General features: G+C 36.1%; 1 protein-coding gene across 1 annotated transcript in view; it reads right to left on the bottom strand.

Annotated features, from left to right (window-relative positions):
- Window positions 1–22,831, bottom strand: part of MOXD1 (monooxygenase DBH like 1) — an 82,762-nt gene that overhangs the window by 45,547 nt on the left and 14,384 nt on the right. The window contains exons 2-4 of the mRNA XM_007456549.1: window positions 12,460–12,606; window positions 10,663–10,830; window positions 10,444–10,527 (exon numbers count right to left, since the gene is read on the bottom strand). Coding sequence (XP_007456611.1) covers window positions 10,444–10,527; window positions 10,663–10,830; window positions 12,460–12,606 — 399 coding nt within the window. The remainder of the gene's footprint in view (window positions 1–10,443; window positions 10,528–10,662; window positions 10,831–12,459; window positions 12,607–22,831) is intronic.

The following is a 22,831-nucleotide window of genomic DNA, read 5'->3' as shown; positions in this document are numbered from 1 at the left end:
AGGAGAATTATCAGCAATGAGTAAGTTATGTAACTTCTCTAGGCTTCAGTTTCCTAAAATGAGGATAATACTACTACCTAGAGTTTTTTTATGAGGATTGATGACTCACAGAATGTACAGTGTTCTCAGTAAATGTTGTCTTTCATCTCGTTTTATGTTGGCGCTGAAGCACATAAACAGGCAGGTTGCCTCCTGGTCATCCTCACCACACCTGGATCCTTACCTAAGATCCATCTGGTTGTACTTTCCCCAAATGATTCTTTCCATACAGCATGGGACTGTGCCCAAAACTTTACTGCTCTCTCCCTTCTTTTTGCCTCAGCTGCCTGTACTTTGTAGTTTGACACCATGTTCGCTTGCTGGCTCTGGGGTTTCTCTGTTATGCATGTGTGCATCTCTTCTCCCCATCTAGATTGGAAGGTCACTGGGGTGAAAGGTTATGTCTTATATTGCCTTGTATCTGACAAAAGACACAGAATTTTCTGAAGTGGACACTCACTAGACACTCATTGATTCTTCTTTGTGATTTAGAGGATAGTATGAAGGTATATTTCTAGCTGATTAAGCATTTTGTGTATTAAGTACACATCTGATTTCTGAAACATATCACAAAGTGCCTCTCCTACATTCTCAGGACTTCTCACGCCAAGCTAAAAGGCTGAAAGGCTCTAGCTCTTATGTACTCAATAACAGTTATTTACATGGTCTGGCCATTAGTCAATATTTAAGATTCCACATAGAGCAATTCAGTGGTATTTCAGTGATGAAAAGATGTCTCTTTGTTGGTAATGGAATGCATTCAAAAGTCAGGAAGGTGGTCTTCCGTATACAGTTTCTAAAATGGATCCGTTACATCGTAAGCATTAATGTATAGAGTTAACTTCAAGGTGTACATTTCCCTAAAACATAAGTCTTTTTTTCCTTCCTAGAAGAAAGTATCCCATATATCTGAATTAGTTCATGTTGAAATTTTATAATGAATGTCAGCTGTGGCTCCAGGGGACAGCTGGTGTTTTCGCCTCTCCACTTCCACAAAAAATATGCAATGCATCAGGAATAAACTATCTCAAAACCATAAATTGCTTAAATCTTCATGTGCAGACAACTAACAGTGCGTTTCAATAGTAGATGTTTGATGTGTGTTCAATTTTTACAACATTTGTTGAATAAAACAGTGTATTACTATGAAAATATGCACCGATGCTATGTAGTATGAAGAGCATTTTACTAGGTGCCATAAAATATAACTTAAGTATGGTCTCCTGGGAAATTTTAATACATATACAACAGTGATTCTCAACCACAGAGTTCATATCAAGATCATTTAAGGAACTTTTCCAAATGACAGCAACAACTGCCTCTAACGTAAGGGCCTGGACTTCATCCCTAAAAATTCTATCCACATGGTTCTAATGTGTACCCTAGGTTAGGAGTCAAGAAAAATATAATTATTCAATGAAGCAAGACTCAACCATAACTTTTTTGATATGTGAGTGTAATATTCTTCTTCATAAAATAGATATATTATTAAACTCAGGTATAATCTGAATTTCTGATGTAGAAATACATTCATTTTAAATGCACTGAGAGGCTTGATTTTTAAAGAACACAACTGTGCAGCCTGATAAACTTGAATAGTAAATAACTGATTTATTTAAACTAAGTGTCTATCACATATATACTTTTCTCTACTAATTACTAAAAGCTCCATTCATAAAAACTATAAGAAATTTCAGTGTTGCATTAAAAAGGAAATAATGGATGTCATCCTGTTTTGAAAAGTATAGAATTTTTTACATTGAAAATACACATCAAAATAAAATTGGCATGTTATATCCCATGAGAACACACACACACACAAATTATCTTCATTCCTTTTATAATTTTTAGTATCTTTTTATTACAGTTTATTTTATAAATTGTATGAATGTGTCGATTTATTTTATACATTTCCAGTTTTATCAATTTCAATATTTCACTAAAGTCATAGAATTTTAAGGGTTAAAGATCACTTAGAACAACCTCTTGGTTATACAGATTTATAGTCTTTGAACTGTGTTTTTAACATGAATTCAATCTCTTGAGAAGCACTGTGGTGCAGCCACATGAATGATCAGCTGACCAATGGTTACTGCAGGATTAGAACCCACACTCAGTCTGGTTCTTAGGCCACTCGGAGATATCAACACTTCAAGACCTCTCTCCAACAACATGGCTCTTCTCGTTTTTAGGGTACTTTTCTCTAGGCACTTTGCCATACATTTAACTTCCAAATGGAAATGTTAGTATTTTTTCTCACATTGCCAGTGAAGGGCAATAAAATAGGTCATTGCCATTATTTTCACTTAACTCCAAAGAGGACTGTAACTCAGCTTATAGAGAAGGCTATGGGCTTGTTTCCAATGATCCTTATGCTACAAGACATGCCCAATCAGATTAGCAAGCTACCTTCTTTCCACTGAAGTTCTTGTCTCCCTAACATCATCTCTGAGATCTAACGGTTCTGTGCCCTTTTGTATCCATATGCATAATCTTTCACCTAATCAGCCTGAATCGAATCGTATTTAAATGACTTCCTAAATCACAAATGAAACTTTATAGGTGTCATCTCTTGTTCATGAGCATTTCCAATCCCCAAGAGCGAAAACAGTAGGCCTCTGTGTACTTACATGCCATCCAACCAGGTCTAAGTCAGTTCCCAGGATCTTCATACTGATATTTCTGGAAGGTTCCAGTGGGATCTGCTCATGTAGCCCTATGTCTATGCACTGATTCTATAGGACATAAAAGTAGCCTGGGTACTGAGTAACTTATTCAAATTGTTTCCTTGATATATATCACCTAGAAAAATCCTAAGTCCTGGGCTAGTAGTATTGTAGAGAGAAAGATCCACTAGTTTTGCTATGAAGACCTGTGTTCAATCTTGGCTCTGCTTCACAGAATTTGTGCAATGTTAAGCAAGTTACTTATGCCTGCCATGCCTCACTGCGTTCATCTGGAAAGTGGTGGTAATTCAACTTACCTCAAGGGAGGCTGTGAAAAATTCAACAAGATAATGTATTAAAGTAGCAAAAAAATAGGTAAGTATTTTGCTTACTTTTAAGTATACTTACTATTTTACGTACCTTTATGTAAGTAAAAGTCATTCGTATCTTAATATTACCACACTTCTTAATCCTATAGTGCCATCAACATCTAGAATCTAACCTAAACACCTTAGTACTCTTTCAATAGAAGTGCTGTTAATTATTTACCAATTTTTATAGCCAATAATTATCAACAGATGGGCTAATGCTTTTCAGTTTTGTCATCCAACCTTTTGAACTACTTAAAAAAAAAAGATGTACTAGACTGGGGGTAGAGTTGGGTGGTAGGAGAGCAACAAAGAAGAATAACTATCTTTTAATGTCTGCTGAAGATTATTTAAGGCCATAGAGTGGAAGGCTAATGGGTGACCTAAGAATGTGAAAGAATATTTCCCAGAGGTTAGTCACCAGCTGGTTTTTATCCTTACTTAGCCAGAACAGGAGGAAATTAGCTTAAATTTCCTTTGGTTTAGAATAATGGAAACAAGCTATGAAATCTAATTCCCAGGGAATCTTTTCGTCAAAATAACATAGAGACTTACTGCCTACCGTGGTTTCAGTGCGGTCCTGACTTTAAGTATGAGAAAATACTAGATGAATTTATAGTCATCCATCTCTATAATCCCCATCGAGAGAAGAAAACAAGCAATTATGAGCCGATTATGCAACAGGTGTCTTCACTTGTAACCGTTTCATCTTCCCTGGAAATTGTTTTTCCTACCTCACAAGGGAAGATGCACACTGAGAGTTTAGTTTGCCCAGGGTCATTGAGCTAATGAAAAGCAGAGTTAGAACACAACCCCTACCTGTCTCTAGAGTCCATCCTGTGCGCTGTGCCAACCTATAAGCCTTCCTCACCCTGGCACTCTTGATTCTATCCTTATTTTAAAAGGACATTATTCCCAAGATTTAGAGTTATTTAGTTGTTTGTCTGTTTATTTAGAGTTATTTTATTTGGATTATATCCAAGATGTAGAGGTACCTGAAAAACCAGTGTAAATTGGGAATATAGCTAGTACTTATTGAGCTATCTAATATATGCCAAACATATAAGAACTCTACAGATATTATCTCATTTGATAATGACAGTTACCATTTGAGACGAGTACTATTATTATCCCCATTTACAGATGGAAACCTAAGCCTCAGAATGTATGCTAAGAGAGCCTGTGACCGAGGGACTAAAGAAGGAGACTTTTAACTTCAAGAAGGAGGGCTTTTAACTAAGGGAGGCAGTGGGGTCCTAAGCACTGTCACCCTGGCATACCCAGGGATAGTGAGAATGAAGTGTATCAGGAAGTCACACCACAGGGCATCCAAACCCCAGCACAGATTTCACTTTTAGTTTTCAGCAAGTCATAGATATTTAGAAGTAAAAAAGAGCCAATTGAAATCATCTGGCCCAATCCATTTATCTCACAGACAAGGAATTTGAGGATCATGGTGAGGGTTAAGTACTTTCTCTAGGGTCAGAAAGCTAATTAGTGACAGAGTTAGCAATAAATCACTTCCATGAAAAGACATGCTTTCAAAGTGAATTCAATTACCTCCACTCTCAAGTGGCTATTAAGAACACCCATGTAGCTCGACAATCTCCAATGTTTCCCTGAAGTCAGTATAACCCACGAGGATCAGAAAGAACTTGGCAGCACTGAACAATCTAAGTCAGCAATTTTTTAAATGTGCTCATTTGAGTCAACTCATTATTGCTAGGGGCGGTGCTCTTACCAACTTCTCTTCTGTTCAAAGTTATAGTTTCAGCCACAGTAAATGCCCAAGTAATTTCGCCTCTTCTCTGGTAGATAAAAGCTGTACAACACTTCAGATATTCTTAGATATACTTGGACATAAGGGTAAAATTATTTTGGTATTTTGTTATTTACACTTTTTGGATGAAAATTCCCAAAGAAGAAGATTCTTATGTTTTTACAGCATGATTTTTTTCTAGGTCAAAAATCATCTGTTTTGTCAGTGATAAAATCCACAGGTGCCAGTGGTCATGCATTGGTATTAAGAATTTAATAACCACATATAGTGTTGCAAAGTATTTAAAAGGAATGGAAAGTATTTTTACATGAAGCATACTTTGGAAGCTAATTTCTTTCAACATACTAAATAGATCTATCTGAAGAGCTAAAGTTTGCCTTTAGGAAATATGGTTGAATTAGTAAAAGATAAAAGGGAAACATCAGGAAACCCAAAAAAGTACTATAGAGTTGGACTGAAAATGGGTGAAAATACAAACAACTGTTCAGTCAACAGTCAATAACACCTACTAGTCTGCCACAGAGTAAAGTGAAACACACAATGAAAGAATGAGAACTAAAGCATGGAGTCTGTGAAAATGCATCCTGATGACAAACCAAAATGCTATTTCCATCAGGGGGCAAAAGATCACATCAACTAAAATATAGTTTGAAATATCATTTCTGGGAAAAAAGAAGGTACACGGACTGAGAAGAGATCATTCTAATAGTTGTCAAATCATGTAGTTTGACACTGAGAATTTCCAAGTTTTACTAAATTCAATCCTGAAGTCTTACACGTTTTCAGAAACAGAAACCCACTCTCACACTTGACGTTTCAGAATGTGTTAATGCTAAATTTCTCCATTTGATGGCGTCCTTCTATTTCAAAAAGAAGAAGGAATGAACATAATAGGGAAACTGGACGGCAGTGTTCATTTAATTTAGTATATACAGTCAAAGGTTCATGCCGTGTGTCTAGCATAGGAAAATCAATTTTTGAGTGACTATTTCATGGCTATACAGTACTCTGGCTTCAAGGACATTTCATGGTTATTCAGTGTCAATTGTGCTTAGATTTTCTTATCCTAGGAAACATTCCCCAAATTAAATCACTCAGATGTATGAGTGCCAGCAATGGAAAAGAACAGCGGCATCTAATTTCATGGCAAGAAAGATGTTCTGTCCAGTAACAAGCATAAAGCACAGCATTTCACTTCTCGTGTAGATTGCTGAAGAGGAGAATGACGAGTGTTTTTTTCACACAACTTCATCTTTCGCCTGAGCAGAGAGTTCTCAAGGTGGCCTCCCTAAATGAAATGAGCAACAATCTCTGTTTTATTTGGAACTCTGACTGTCTAGAAAGGGTTGGCTGTTTTGGAATCCCTCAGAAACCCAGAAACCTAACAAGATGTTTAACAGATTAGCAACTGTGTATCACGAGTGATCAACATAATTTTATTTAGTTACTTTATTTAACAAACACTATGTGCCAATATTTACAAATATTAAATGCCTTTGATTCATTTAATGGTCATAACAACCCTATTAGGTGAGAACTATTATACCCTTTTTTCCAGATGAGGAAACTGAACTACAGGACAGTGAACTCTTTGCCTATGATCGCACAACTAGTAAAAGTCATCCTCTCTTAAAACTCAGCAATAGTCAACCTTCTAGCATGATGTTTGTCCTTTTCTGGGCCTTCACACAAAATAGTAGTTTTCAATGAAAAGTCATTCAGAGAGCAAAACTGAAAATGAATGGACTGATAAGAGTAGTTCAATTTATTAAGACTCTTCTGTGTTAGATACTGTAACAAGTGCTAATAAAAATTTTTTAAACCTGCTATTTAAACTTTAGTCTAAACAATCCCATCAGGAAAGTATCATTCCCATGTAAAACTGAGCTGTACGTGATTAATAACTTTCCCACCGTTCGGTGACTAACAGAAAGAAGGGATTCAACCCTGGCCCATCAAAGCCTAGAACCCGCCTACTGCCTCCCTATTAGGGAGTCATCTCTTTTAAGGGGAGATGACTAAGGATGGTGATTCAACCTGGCTGTTTTCCTTTTTCCTCCTCTTTAACATAATAAGCCATCAACAACTATTTATTAAATTGATTAAGACACATCAGATTTAAACAGATGAATTAGAAGTTTAGTTCATCTATGGGGAAAATCCCCTGACATTAAAAGCTCCTCAAGAAAAATAAAAAGTGTGTTAAACCAACTGACAGCCCCAGCTTCTAGCAGAGTATATCCAAGCATTACTATAAGTTGGGATAATGATATTATATAGACTAAAGAGAGTGGAAAGAATCACTTTCTCTAAAAATTTTAAATTTGGAGTAATATCACATATTTAGCAAAGCTCAAATAGGGTCATGCTTAAATATGAGGAGATGGGCTGGAGGGTGGGTCTCAAGAGGGACTCACAGAGATGATCTAATATGAGAAGTGTGGTTTTAATATAATTTACCAAGAATTTTCTTTTTCACAATCTCCATATCTGTCATCTGACAACATCAACATTTTCAAGTCATAATTTTAGACATTTTTTGCAAGCATCAAAATACAAATCAATAAACTGGAGTCACAAGTAAATTGGAATGACTAATAATTTCTATCATAATCCCATCTTTCCTATGGATAAAATTATCTTTGTTATAATTTTAGAAATTATTTACCTTATTATTTTGTACTTTAGTAGTAAATCATTTTTATCATTATATGATTAAAATTTAAGCTGTAATTAGTATTTTGAATTTTAGTCATTTCTATTAAATGTATTTATTGAAACCACCGATATATTTTATTTACCTGCTTAGTTTTATAGTTATTACAACTACGAAATGTATACTAGGCAACACTATCAATGTTTAAACTTCAATTATAAACATTTGCTTTGAAACAGAGTCCAGAGAATACAACTGATTTCTCATAATACTAGTGTAATCAATATGTTCTTAAAGCTCATTGCAAATGACACACAACATAATACAATATAAAAGCAATGTTCTTTTTTCTGAGAAAGCACTTTTTGTTTGTATCAGAGAACAAAAGGCTTTTTCATGCAGCCAATGTGTGGGATATAAAATAAGGAATAAGGAGAAGCACTTAGCTAATGGATTTTTGAAATATAGGAGTCTTTGGTTCTATGAAAAGAAGATACACTTTTCTTAAATTATTAGAAATCATCTCTGCTAAGGAAAAGAGAATGGAAATTAGATAACTTCTTAAGGTAAATTAGAAATCTATGAATTCCACTTTAAACATTTATTAAAATTTTATTGTAAACTGCAAATTAAAACAGTTTTTGAAAGACTATCTCAACATTTATACCATCTAAATATTTTCAATTTATTTTCCCAATAGAGCTTTCTCTTGTTTTTGTGTTTGTTGTTTTTTTTGTATATTATCCTATTTGAGTTCATTTGCGAGTTAAATGTTTCATAATACTTAATGACTTAAAATATTTTAGGGATTACCAACAAGCTCAGGAATCTAGTCTATAAGTGGTATTCATGAGTAATAAGAGTTTAAAATTTTAGCTACCAACCCTCTGCCCTGCAAGAACGAAAGTCTGTATAAGCCTTGCTCTCCAACCTGCCGCCCCTCCCTCAAATCCCCTCTTGTTCAGGGTAAAGAATTTTTGTCATCTTACAGATCTCCAACCACTGCAAAAAAAACCAAAGCAAAACAAAACAAAACAAAAACTGCTCCAAAGCCTTTCCAGTCACTGAGATCCCTCTTGAAACCTATGAAGACAGCAATGTGAACCTGAAAGTACTTAATTCCAAGCACACCCTTAGATAATAGATGCACATGTATCAGAGTTTTACTATGATATGCTTGTGACGGGAAAGCTAGCTAAGACTTCTTGGATGAGGTACTAAGCAAATACCCTACATAGAGGGTGAGAACATATACTGCCATCACTTAAGTGTAGACACCTGTTTTTATTTCATTCAACTTAATTATTAGCATTAATAAAAACAAGAATAAAAATGCATTCATGTAAGTGGTTAAGGACTTTACTTCCTATCAATTAACATTTGCTGAAAAATGAATCAAGAACCTGGTTTGTGAAACATTTGCTTGACCTATAGTTTTACATTTGACCCTTAAGCCAGGTTCCAGTTAAATTTACTGCAAACGACACATAGTAATATACGACACACAGTATGTATAAATATACCATTCTCTTTTCTGAGAAAGACTTTTCATTGGTTTAAGGGAAGGATCCAGGCACTGTATTAAGTATGTAAGAATAGAATTTGCATTCCCCGTTCACATGCAAGAAATAGAAACTAACATTGCATGGAGGTGAATTGACTCATCCACAGTCACACTGTTGGTAAGTCTTCTGATTGTAAAAATATCCTACAAATATTTAGGACTACTTATTAATTCAATAAACATTCCCTCAACCTACCCCTCTTGCTTCTCTAAGTAGTTATGAATCATTCTGTAAACAAAAGGCAGATCTGTGCCACTGGAGAAATACATTAGAAATTAACAAATTTAAATCACTTTATAGAATGTGCTCAGTGTTTCCATCTTTGTCAGAATGGTTTGAGGTTGGTAGGAAAAGTGGGACGAATAACCCTCTTTTACAGATGAGGAAACGGGGCCTGCAGCGCTACCCCAGAGTGACTTATCTGAGACCCCATAGTTAAAGAGCCATCTTGCTATTTGAACCCTCACATTTACCTCTAGATTTCAGAATCTAGAAGTTTCTCCCTTTCTCACATCCACACTCCTTCATTACGTAGTCTGGGGGAGGACAAAAAGTCGGCAATGTCTGGCCTTCTGAATGTCTGCAGTATTTTGTGTGCACTATTTAATTCTATCTTATTCTTTCTTGTGTCTTGGTCACGTCTCCTACAATCTCACTGTAGGTTCTTTGAAAGCATGAAACATATATTCAGCCTCCGTGGAACTGCCCAAACAATTCCTAGCACAGAGCCAAGGACTTGTAAATTTTTAAAAATACTTGTTCAGTCACTAACTAGCGGCAAAAGTCTTGGGAGACCTATCCCTAGAGGAGGTGGGAGGGAATTAGATGCCACAGGCAAATTAGGCTTTATTTATTACCCCATTCTGTGTTTTTCAACTCTGTAGAAATTCACTACAATTTTCTTGTTTTCCTGTTTTCAAAAATATACTGTAACAGTTATTTTTATGACAATATCCAGTATTTTCAATGAAGCAGATATTCTCAAACAACATTGGGGAATGTGAACTTCCCGGATAGAATTAATTGACACATAAATATATTATTTTAAATTGCAATTCCAACCATTCCAAATGTTGAATTGTTGCCTACGAAATAACCAGAGGTGTACAAATGCACCCCAAAACTTTAACCTTTAAACATATAAAATTAGGAGACAAAACACAAAATACTAGCTACAATCCGAGTTTCTCACTAAATTCAGTGACTTTTAGGACAGTGTGTGGGTCAGATAAGCCAGTTCCTTGTTCTCTAGGTAACTTTTAAATAATTGAAAATCATTTCTATAAATTTTATATTATTTTTGTTTTAAGAACAACAATTTCTCCTCTGTTCATACAAACTAAGTTTAGCCTGTGAGTGAGTCACATACCTTTACTACATGATGCTTTTCCTGGAGCATAGGAATCTTAAACATTTGGCACCAATATGTTGTACCTTTGTTTGGGATGGGGACCTGTCTTAAAAAAAAAGGAGAGGGGGACAAAAGTCACATTCTCTTGACATTCTATTAAAAACAATAATTTAAAAACCATTATGCATTTTCAATAAACCCACCCCTAGAACCATAAAAACCTGAAAAAAAACTTACGTCCTGATTTACCAGGTCAAAGTATGGTACGGCTGTAGACAACACATTGGTTTTCTCAGGATTCAGTAACCGCAGACTCTTGGTACCACGACTGGATTCGTGGTACTTAGGACCCGCTTCTCCCACATCTTCGTGGTGGTAGGCCCAGATCACCCTCACCGTGCTCTCCTGGTGATCAGACAGGGGCATGATTATGTCTCATGAGAGCACTTTCCTTACCACTGAATTGAGTTTAAAGAACTCCATTCAAAGCAGGATATAGTATCTCAAAAAAGAGAATAATGACATTTGGAGTTATCAGTATGGTCTCTCACATGAACTGTGTAAGCCTGATTAAGTCATTAACAATCCAAATAGGTGAGTTCCTTTTTGGAAGAAATCATCTCCCCCATGCAAGATTATGTGTTCCAAAATAGAATGAAGGACAACTGATTTAGTAGTTATGCTTTCATGCTTACGGCAACGGTAAATCATTGTCATGCTAAACCTCCAAACTAGTAGTTACCAAGCAAATACTCTTGTTAAGCAGCAGGGGTTTGGGAAAATTACAACCTATTTTTATGCCATGGAACATTTTAGGGAAAACAAATAAATAAAATGAAAATTAAAATGACTTCCCAGGTCAGGATTTTTATTTTCACAACAGATTTTTCCCAGACACTAGCCCACTCACATGTATGAACTTACAGAAAGTGGAAATGCAGCAGGAACTTCTGATTTTAGGTTTGTTTATTATCCTAGAATCTATCTATGGTCATTTTATGAATCCTGGGAATTTCCTAGGGACTGGGGTATCCCAACTAGGGAAAGCACTGTCAAGTGAAATCGGTTTCCATTTAGTAAATGAGAGATTGCCCAAAGGGCAGTGGGGCAGTGGGGAGGGTTTGCTGGGGTATAAACAGTTCAGTCCCCCCACAGATAAAGATGACTTTGCCAGATCTTTGTAATAAGAACTTTGAAAATAAATAATAAACAAAAGCTATTTATTTTCAAAGCTATATTCTTTCTTAAGTCAAACAACTATAATTGTTACTCCAGTTAAAGTATAATTGCACAGTGTATTACATCAAAAAGTGGTCCATGTCTTTGCATGTGTTTTTTTTCTTCCTCTTTTACCCTTTAGGCTGAATGTTAATCAAATTTGCTTCAGATTTTTACATTCCCATTTTTAAAGCTTTGACTTAGCAAATAAAAACGATAATTTTGTTGGTCTATACAAAATGAAATTGATTCAAGAAATTCATGAAAACCTTCAAAGTACCACATGAATTTTAGATCCTCTAAATACCTAATTTGCATATGCACAAAGATGTTAATTTTTGCATGATGTCTGACAATAAGAAATCTTGTATAATATGTTGACAGGCAATTTTCAACAGTCTACTATTCATCTTGACTTTAGAAATTTACAAAAATGAATCAGTTACAATTCAGATGAATTACAGCCTAATATCCAGTATCATAATTCTCTCTTGTGTAATACAATTTTTCCAACCTTTATCTATTACCTATTTTAAATCTTTATAAAGAAGCTGAAACCTTTTATAGGTAAAACCTCACACACTTTAAACAGCTCTTCAAAATTTTAGATTCACACAAAAATTGCCTTCACTGAAATTTATAGCCTTAGATTTTTTTGTGGCTTCTAAAGAGAATTCAAAAATATTCCAAAGAAGACTATGTGACTTTGTTGTTAACGGTTATTTTAAAATATTTGTTTCTTTTTATTCTGTAAAGTGTTTCCCAATTGTAAATGTACACTCTATTCATGCTTGCATTCACTGATAGACTCCTTACCGTTATACTCTTGTCATTTATGTCACATGTATGCAGTTCTCTGGTAAATTCAATTATTGTGTGTGTACTATTTTCCATGGCATATTCTAGGTGGTAATCTTGCTGAACATCTTTTTTCAATTCTCTATTTGCATTTGTAAAATAATCCTGTGGAAAATATGAAAAAGAAAAATTAGGATGTCCTAAATTCAGGGTGAAAATAATTTAGATTAAGAGTATACATATATCACCTTAAAAATTAATTCTCAGTTTGCTTATTACAAAACCCTGTATTTATAGTCATTTTTTAAGTCCTGGGAATTTCCAAGGGGCTGGAGTATGGGATACTCCATAGTTGGGACTAGGGTCAGTTCCCTAGGAAACTGGTCCATATTTTGAACTTCTGGACCTTCAGGAAAAGGCAGTAATGGATTTATAGTATCACAGAGCATTGAAAGAGATGGAATGAATGAATATTCACAATTGCTGAGTACTTTTTCCTCATTCTGCAAATGAAAAGAACTTCAACACTGTGAAATGGCTTGCTCCAAATGAAATAACTAGTTCATGGCAACACCAGGACCAGGGCCAGGGTCAGCACTTTTCCACTGTTATACCTTGTGGTGCTTCCCTTCTGCACTCCTAAAAGCAAGGAGACCCATCCTGAGATTATAGGTTGTTTTAGTAGGAGCTTTAATGGCATATGTTTATTAAAGTGAAATGCAATGGAAAAATATGGAAAGAAATGACACTAGTTGAATTATAAGATATTGAGAAGCTAGGGATGTTTTGTTTTGGTGGTTCAGCTATAATTTTCATACTAAGCTTGTTCAATGGTGTAAGACCACTTCTGGGAGGCAGACAGGTGCAATGGAGAGGGCGTGGGCTTTGAGATCAAACGACTAGGATCTGACCCACAGCTCTACTCTGAAATGTCTTGACGAATTGTTGAAGTCAAACTCTGAACTTCTGTTCTAACATTAATAAAATTGAGATGACACATACTTATTTTGTGGATTTTGAAAGATAAATAAATGAAATAGTATATGAGGGAAAAAACTGCCAACCATGGTTAGAGCTCATTCAATGCCAATCTCCTTCCCTCTTCTGCAATGAGAGTTTGGTTTTTCCCGAAAATATTCTCCATGCTTTTTACCATTAGCTTTCTAGGTTGAGAGTTATAAAAATCGCGTTGTTAATTTTTATCACTAACAGGAGACACAAAATTTGCCGTAATTATACTGGTTTTTCAGTACATACGGATATTTTATTTTTGATGATCACAAAGACTTGATTTAGAATATACATGTTGAAACATAATTATAATTAGTTTTTCTAACACTAAAATTAACATTTGAAGAAACGATGGCATGCTTGACAGAGAAAATACAGTGTACAAGAGAAGAACTTTAAATTGTCTATAACTGTCATACTCAAATGGATGGTATTTGGCATTTCTATTCCTAGCATCTATTTTCTTCTTTTTGGCCGTGCGGCATGTGGGATCTTAGTTCCCCAACCAGGGATCATACCCGTGCCCCCTGCAGTGGAAGTGCAGAATCCTAACTGCTGGACTACCAGAGAATTCCCTTCTAGCACCTTTTTAAATTAGCTATCAAGTGTGTGTAAATTTGATATCCAGGGTACCAGATCTAGATACTGTTCAGACCCCACATTATCGGTAATGCACAGAGCCTAACTAACCTCTTTCACTCCGGTAACAACTACAACTTACTGTGTACATTCTACAGTTTAATCATGTTACACGTATTAACTTATTTAATCTTCAGATCAAGTGTATGAGATAAAATGAAGCACAAAGAGGTTAGCATCTTGCCCAGGGTCACACAGCTGGTAAGTGGTAAAGCCAGTATTGAAACCTAGGCAGTCAGATCCAAGCCTGTATCCTTCTTTACTGTTCTACATCATAGTGGCCACTGCTGGAAAAGGACGGGTTAGTTTCTATCTTTCTGGCTACAAAATCATCTCATCAAGTTTTTTTCACATAAAATGTTACCTCTTCTACTGCTGAAGTCAGGGTTTGTCCAACATTTTTTTCTGAGAACCAACAGCTGTGATTGTGGAAGCAATTCAAATGAAATATTCCTATGATACTATGGTTTTCCCACTTTTGATCACATAGATTTCAGTATGTAAATGAAATAACAATGCCTGTGGACAATAAGGGATTTAGATAAACTAACTGTGCCTTTACACGAAGCTCACATTTCATTACGTGATTCAAGTAGTCACAGTTTTTGCAAACAAAAGTACAAAATGTAATCAGTTCAAAGAGTAAAATAATTAATCTAGTCTTGCAAATATGTTTCCAAAACCTTAGTCCCACAAAATATCCAGCTGGCTTGCCAATTTTCCATTTGTTTTATTTCCACTCACCAAACCAATTCCTTTCAGTTATTCCACCTTTTTCTGGCTTTTCAGATAACTTAGCTATGAGAAAGCAGGAGAAACTTCATTCAGGACTTACTGAAAATCCCTTGAGCTCATCTGCCTCATGTAAACCACTGAGTGTTCAATATTCAGAAAATTGATACATAAGAGAATTTCAGTTATGATACATGAGAGCTCACATCTTGCCTTCTTTCTAGTCTAAATAATATTACTTAATGGAATCATTAAAAAATCAATCTAAAATAAGGCAGGAATAATTCAAAAGTGTTCAAAATGTACCAAAATGTTCATTGCAGCTCTATTTACGATAGCCTGGAGATGGAGACAACCTAAGTGCCCATCATCGGATGAATGGATAAAGAAGATGTGGCACATATATACAATGGAATATTACTCAGCCATAAAAAGAAATGAAATTGAGCTATTTGTAATGAGGTGGATAGACCCAGAGTCTGTCATACAGAGTGAAGTAAGTCAGAAAGAGAAAGACAAATACCGTATGCTAACACATATATACGGAATTTAAGGGAAAAAAATGTCATGAAGAACCTAGGGGTAAGACCGGAATAAAAACACAGACCTACTGGAGAACAGACTTGAGGATATGGGGAGGGGGAAGGGTGATCTGTGACAAAGCGAGAGAGAGACATGGTAGATAGCTCTAGATAGGTAGATAGCTAGTGGGAAGCAGCCGCATAGCACAGGGAGATCAGCTCGGTGCTCTGTGACCGCCTGGAGGGGTGGGATAGGGAGGGTGGGAGGGAGGGAGATGCAAGAGGGAAGAGATATGGGAACATATGTATATGTATAACTGATTCACTTTGTTATAAAGCAGAAACTAACACACCATTGTAAAGCAATTATACCCCAATAAAGATGTTAAAAAAATAAATAAATAAAATAAGGCAGGAAAAGAGAAATATAAAACAAAGAGTAAATGGGGCCAGCAGAAAACAAATAGATGTAACTGAAATGAACAAGAAATATTACAACAGATCCTACAAACATTAAGAGGTTAATAGTTTTATGCACATTTTGATGTAAAAAGCTTGAATAAATTAGATGAGAAACGGGCAAAATACCTGAAGGACACAAACCAGCAAAACTTAGTGAAACAGATACTTTGAATAGCCCTATAGTCTACCTATGGGTAAAAATCTTCCTACAAAGAAAATTCTAAGTCAAAGTGTTTTCACTTGGAATTTCACCAAATATTTAAGGAAGAGATAATATCAATTCTTCACAAACTTCCAGAAGATAAAAGAGGAGGGAATACTTCCTAACTCATTTTTTGATGCCAGCATTAATCTGATACCAAAATCAAAGACACTACAAAAAAGATCAATATCTCTCATGGGCCTAACTGCAAATTTTCTTAAAAATACGTAGTAGCAAGTAGAATTCAATGATGTTAAAAAAAAAAAAGAAATAAAGATATTATGACCATGCAGAGTTGATTTAACGTTAGAAAATCAATCAACGCAATTCATTATACCAAAGTCTAAAAAGGAAAAAAATCATACAATCATCTCAAAAATGTAGAAAATCCATTTAAAACATTTATCCACGGCAAGTCAGTAAACTAGCAACAGAAGGTACTTCCTTAACCTTATAAAAGGAATTTATAAAAACCTATAGCTAATATCACACTTAATGATGAAAGGCTGAATTCTTCCCCACTAAGTTTGGGAACAAGTAAGTCCTGGGAATAAGGCAAGGATGTCCCTACTCCCCACTTCCAGAAGGTTCCATTGTTGGTTGTCCGCCTGTGACAGTTTGTCTCTGTTATTCCCATTCCCTAACTACGGTCATGGAACTTCTGTCCTTGGCATTATACTACACTGTCTTCATCTTTCATCCTTTGGGAATCTCATCTACTCCAGGAGTTTCCAATCATCACCTGTATTCAGGATTACATACCCAAAAGTCCATTGGATACCTTCACTTGGAAGTCTTACCGTCTTTTCACGTGCAATGTATCCAAAATTGTATTCACCCTTTATCTATAAGGATTTTTATTTCCTGGTACTGCCATTCTCCCAACCATCCAAATTCAAAACCACAGTTTTATTAACTTCTTCCTTTACTACTCACACCTCCACAGATAATCTCTGCTCCTATCAGTTCCTCCTTTAAAAAATAACCCAGCTTTTACTTCTGCATCCATTCAGTTCAGATTCTATCACCTCATACTTTTGTCAAGGTCTTCCTTGAAAATCACTCTCAATGTGTCATTACATTTTATTCAACAGTATAGAGTGAAAGGTTCTATAATTTAGATTCAAGTTTCTCTAGAATTTAGCCTAACCTGGTTTTCCAGAGTGTCTATCATTAATCTCATCACATGGGACTTCCCTGGCGGTCCAGTGGTTAAGACCTCACCTTCCAATGTAGGGGATGCAGGTTCGATCCCTGGTTTGGGAGCTAAGATCCCATATGCCTCGTGGCCAAAAAACCAAAAACATAAAAACAGAAGATATATTGTAACAAATTCAATAAAGACTTAAAAAAAAAATTCTCACCACATGATCTCTTATTATCTATTTATTATTCCCCTCAAATAATCTACCTTTTTCAAGCCCTTTGCTTTTGTTCATTCTTCCTCTTTAACTCCCCACTCTCTTCAACCCACTGAAATATCCACTCCACTACCTCCACCCACTGAAACAACTCCACTGAAATGCTTCCTTCTCTCCAAGACTCATGATTCTATCTCCTCTACGAAGTTTTCTTTGAGCATTCCAACTGGAAGTGATCATTCCCTCTCTGAATTTTTATTCCTCTATTTCCATTCCCGTGTTGCATGCAGTATATTCTACACACAGCATTATCTTCTCAACCAGTGGTAATTGCCTAGAAATAGACAGCAAGTCCTGTTAATCCAGTTATAAATTTATACCTTTAGAAAAGTTGTTTACATTGTAAATGGAACAAAAAAGGGAACAATAGATTATTTTCCCATTTTCTCTCAATTATATTTACATATGGTTAAGACCTGGTGTGGAAGGTGTTTAACCAGATGCTAGAATGAGTTTGGGTCTGCATGACGTGTGATGCAGACACATCTGGCACTGAAATTTGGGAACGCTGTTATGACCTTTTAGCCCCTAAATGGACATGAATCTTACGAAACTGACATCAACATTTAGAAAAAGAGTTTATACATGCCACAGCTCTTTGAAATCCTTTTACACTAGGATGGTATTCCCTACCTATTTTAAAGAAATTTAAAAAAAAAACATATCTTAGAAAAAGGAACCCTATTTTAGAATGTTTTCTGATGTTAATTTATATCCTCAGTGCCTAATGGAGGGACTTGCATATTGCAGAGCCTCATTAAATATGTGCAATTTTGAAAGAAGAATCCTGCCTTTCCTTTTGCTAAATCTAAATGCAGGGATAATCTTGAAACTAAAACATAAGGACCCATAACCTATCCTCCGATATTCACATATTTGTGGTAAAGGAACAGTTTAACTTGGCGGGAGCAAAATATCCCGCAGTAGCACCTACTTGCTTCCTTCAGCCTGTATTAAGAAGATACATGAACTATAATCAAACACAGGATTGATGGTGTCAATATTATACCGTAAGAAATGGCATATTGGCAAACCTTAAAAGCACAATTAAATGAGGCAAGAGGAGAGAAAAAGGCAAAAAAAATCCGGGTCTCAAATTTCTTATCATTCAATTATTCTCCCTGGGAAGAAGGAGAGACGGGAGGGAGGAAAAAAGGAAGAAGGAAGGAGGAAAAGAAAGCGAGTCACTCAGAGAACAATCTTGAGAATTTATCCTGCGGATCGGCCAAACCAAAAATAAAGTATATTTATCGAGTTTAAGGGTTTCCTGACAGTCTGACAAAGAGATAAATGTTATACAAGGTGATAATTAAATGGAATACTTATTTTGTTACTATCATCTTCTAGGGGAAAAAAAAATGGAGAATGAAATTAACAGCAAAACATTGACCAATTAAGAATTTGAATACTGATAACATCACCTAGAAGTTTATATTCACAAAACCATACAGTATAGTACTTATGGGCTATTTAAGGAAATTTTCCAGATCAGTTTTACTATCAAATTTTCACCCTTAGAATTCGAACAAAATGTTGCCCCTCTTTCCCACTCCGCATCCCATTTAGCAAGTGGGGCCAGATGCAGCTTCACTGTACATCCGTGGTAAAGGCCATTCCTCAGCCACCTTGCTGTAGTGTTTGATATTCCAGGACTTATAAAATAAAAGTAGAGGGCCTCCCTGGTGGCGCAGTGGTTGAGAGTCCGCCTGCCGACGCAGGGGACGCGGGTTTGTGCCCTGGTCCGGGAAGAGCCCACATGCCGCGGAGCGGCTGGGCCCGTGAGCCATGGCCGCTGAGCCTGCGCGTCCGGAGCCTGTGCTCCGCAACGGGAGAGGCCACAACAGTGAGACGCCCGCGTACCGCAAAAAAAATTAAAAAATAAAAATAAATTAAAAAAATAGAAATATTGATCACAGTGTACTCTCATTGTCATGGTCTCATTATAAAAATAACAGCCATTATAAAAATCTCATTGTATATGTATTAAATATATTTATAAATTATAAATGTAACATAAAATGCTGATAAATAAAAGTAGGTTCCGATTAAGTATCATTAAAAATTGACTTTATAAGGGCAAGAGGGTTGAGGAGGATTCAGAGAATCATGATCCTCTAGAGATTTTGTAAGCATTTAAGAATAAAAATATGGGCCTTCCCTGGTGGCGCAGTGGTTGAGAGTCTGTCTGCCGACGCAGGGGACGCGGGTTCGTGCCCCGGTCAGGGAAAATCCCACATGCCGCGGAGCGGCTGGGCCCGTGAGCCATGGCCGCTGAGCCTGCGCGTCCGGAGCCTGCGCTCCGCAACGGGAGAGGCCACAACAGTGAGAGGCCCACGTAAAAAAAAAAAAAAAAGAATAAAAATATGTAGATGTTTTAACTGTAAATATAAAAGCTGGTATGCAGAAGTCCTTCTTCTTTGTACTTATTCATTTTTAATGTTCTATAAAGTGAAATGTGAAGTAACATTTCCCTAGATAAATGGTTTTATGTGGATTTCAATCATATTCTAACTCAAATATCTGCATAAATATCAGCTTCAATATGAATTGTCATTGAGGTATTATTTTTTTATTGCGGATTATTATATTAATCATGTATTAACCTTGTTTATACTTTTTAAAGATAAAATATTAGCTGTTACCTTTGAAAACTGAGTTGATAAGTAGACTCTGGTAATAAAATTAACCTGCAGTTGTGTCATAAAAATATTACTTCTAGATGAACTGGTTTGCAAAGCAGAAATAGAGACACAGATGTAGAGAACAAACATATGGACACCAGGGGGGAAAGTTGGGGTGGTGGTGGTGGTGAGATGAACTGGGAGATTGGGATTGATATGTATACACTGATGTGTATAAAATGGATAACTAATAAGAACCTGCTGTATAAATAAATAAATAACTAAATAAAATTCAAATAAATAAAATATTACTTCTGAAGCATATTCTCACAGGATATTTTTCCTTTTGAACATGTTATGCTTTGAAATAAATGATAAAGTGTATTACTGAGGTTTCAAAATGCTGTGTAGCAATAGTAAAGACAGCACCAGCAGAAGTTGGCATTAGCATTTCGCATGGTAGCCAGAGTACTGACTGCCACCTTGAAACTAAGATAACAAACCAAAAACACTAGCTTTGATAATCCACAAGATTGCTACGACCTCTCGTTAAAAAACATGATTACACAGATGTGAAATTGGTTCTCACTCATTGTCAGTCTTTTATTTCCTCTCTTGAATAAAATCTCTGTTAACAGAAAAGAGCTTTGACCGGTGCTGTGTTAAACAGGATGAAGTGAAAACTCTTTATGGGTGTAATAAAAGATATGAATAAACCCCGGTTCAGCCTGGGGAACTGAATGTAAGCACAGCTGCAGAGGGACCCTGAGAAAAATGTTACCATCCGTCATCATTTTCTTCAACAGGTGCTTGTAGTTTTTCTTCTTTTTCTAAATCACAAAAGCCTCGTTACTTCCAACATTCCTGTTTGTAATATCCATTTCTATAATAAGTGTTATGGTAGTTTAATAATATTGATAGTATAATAATAGATATTTTTGTGTTCAAGAGAATCCTTGATCCTAAAAAACCATAAAACCGTATAAACAAACTATATAAACATAATCTTCAGATTTCAGTATAAGCTGATTTTAATGTTATTTCTTCGCTAATCTTGGAAATTTGAGAGGAATGTCAAAACAGAAGGGGCTTGCCTTCCAGAAACCACTTCAGATAAAACTGAAACTCTCTAGCTCTAAGAAGGGATCTGTTAAATGGCTGCCAGAACGCCTAAATGTGAGCCCTATTGGCTTGCGTTCCATGAGGGGCCCACCTGAGCAATCTGTTTGTCCTTCAAGTGCCACCTTCTGGAAATATACATCCCGAATTTTCTCCCACAGCCAATCATCTCATTTTAGTTTTCATATAGGTCATTTAAGACTTTGCTATGATTACAGAATTATCAGATAAAGTGTAAAATGAAAACTTTGACTCGATCTCTAACAATAGGCTTCAATGGAAAAAACAATTCCAAATCTTACCATTGACATAAGATGTTACTTTACTTTCACCGTATTCCATCATTTTAATTTTTAAAAAAATCTAGATGACTTCTCTTAATTTTCCATGACCAGTTTATGAAAGGAATAAATTTTGAAGAGAAGGCCCCTTCCTTCCTGCCTTCCCTCCTCCATCCCTTCCTCCCTTCCTTCTGCCTCTCCTTTTTTTCCAACACATATTTCATTGCATGGCTACTATTCCTCATCCCTGATGTAGGGCTGAGAGCACACGATTGTACAGTATAGACAGTATAAGTCCTTATTATAATCAAACGGATAGTGGAGTTGCAGGATAAGCAGACAATTTTTAAAATTTAAATAACAATATAACCAAAAATATTTTGATAAGTGCTTATAGGAAAATAAAACAGAGATTCTAGACACAGATTCGAAAGCCTTTGGGTTGAGGGATCAGAAAAGTCACCACTGAGACACAGACTTACTTTGAGAAATAAACTACAGCTAGGAGCCAGCCATGGAAAGTGAGGAGGAAGTTAGGTCCGGGAAGAGAGAGCAGCTATTGGAAAGGACCTAGAAGGGGGCGAGGCGAGGGTTATTCAGTTTGGTGAAGCAAGTAAAAACCAGGGTGACTGAACTGTAGTGCCCAGAACAGAAAAATGAGGTCAACAGAGATCACATGAGGCCCCAGATGCTGTGAACGCCTTATGGGTCAGTAGAGGGAGCTCAGATTTAATACTAAACTTATATAGAAGTTACTTGAGCTTGAAGCAGAAAGTGACATATTCTGATTGATATGAAAAAATATATATACGTGTGTGTGTCTATTACTGTGGCTACCGTGTGGAGAATGAAAAGAAGAAAAAAGGAGGGCCATGATCAGAAGACAGGAGTCACACAGTGGTCCCAGGGGTTCAAGCTTGAGTGGTAGTAGTAAAACTGAAGGGACGTGGGCAGGTTTTAGATTTAGTTTGGAGGAAGAGTCAATAGAATCTGAAGAGGTGGGTTTTATATGTGGGAAGAAGGAAGGAGAAGAAACAAGGATGACCCCTAATTTTTGACTGGAGGTACCCAGAGGTGCCGCTTACCGAGATGGGGAAGGCTGGGAAAGAAGCAGATTTAAGATGCTACCTAGACGTCCAGGTGAGAAGGTCAGGAGGCAGAGAATATGTAGACTGTTCTTAGATCAAAAAAATGCATCAACCAAGCTTCCGAAACTTACCAACTTTTATTCAGCCTTGAATATAAAGGCTCCTGAAGCCCTCCAAATTCTTTTGAGTATATACAAGTCATAAGACATTCTTTTTTTCATTTTTTCGGTTTCAAAACTAATACATATTCACTATATATGATTAACATATATTCACTAATATAATTCAAATAT

Source organism: Lipotes vexillifer, unplaced genomic scaffold, assembly GCF_000442215.2.
Source record: "Lipotes vexillifer unplaced genomic scaffold, Lipotes_vexillifer_v1.1 scaffold438, whole genome shotgun sequence".
Taxonomy (NCBI): domain Eukaryota; kingdom Metazoa; phylum Chordata; class Mammalia; order Artiodactyla; family Lipotidae; genus Lipotes; species Lipotes vexillifer.
The sequence above is the reverse complement of the archived record's forward strand: the minus strand, read 5'-3'. Positions and strand labels throughout refer to the sequence as shown.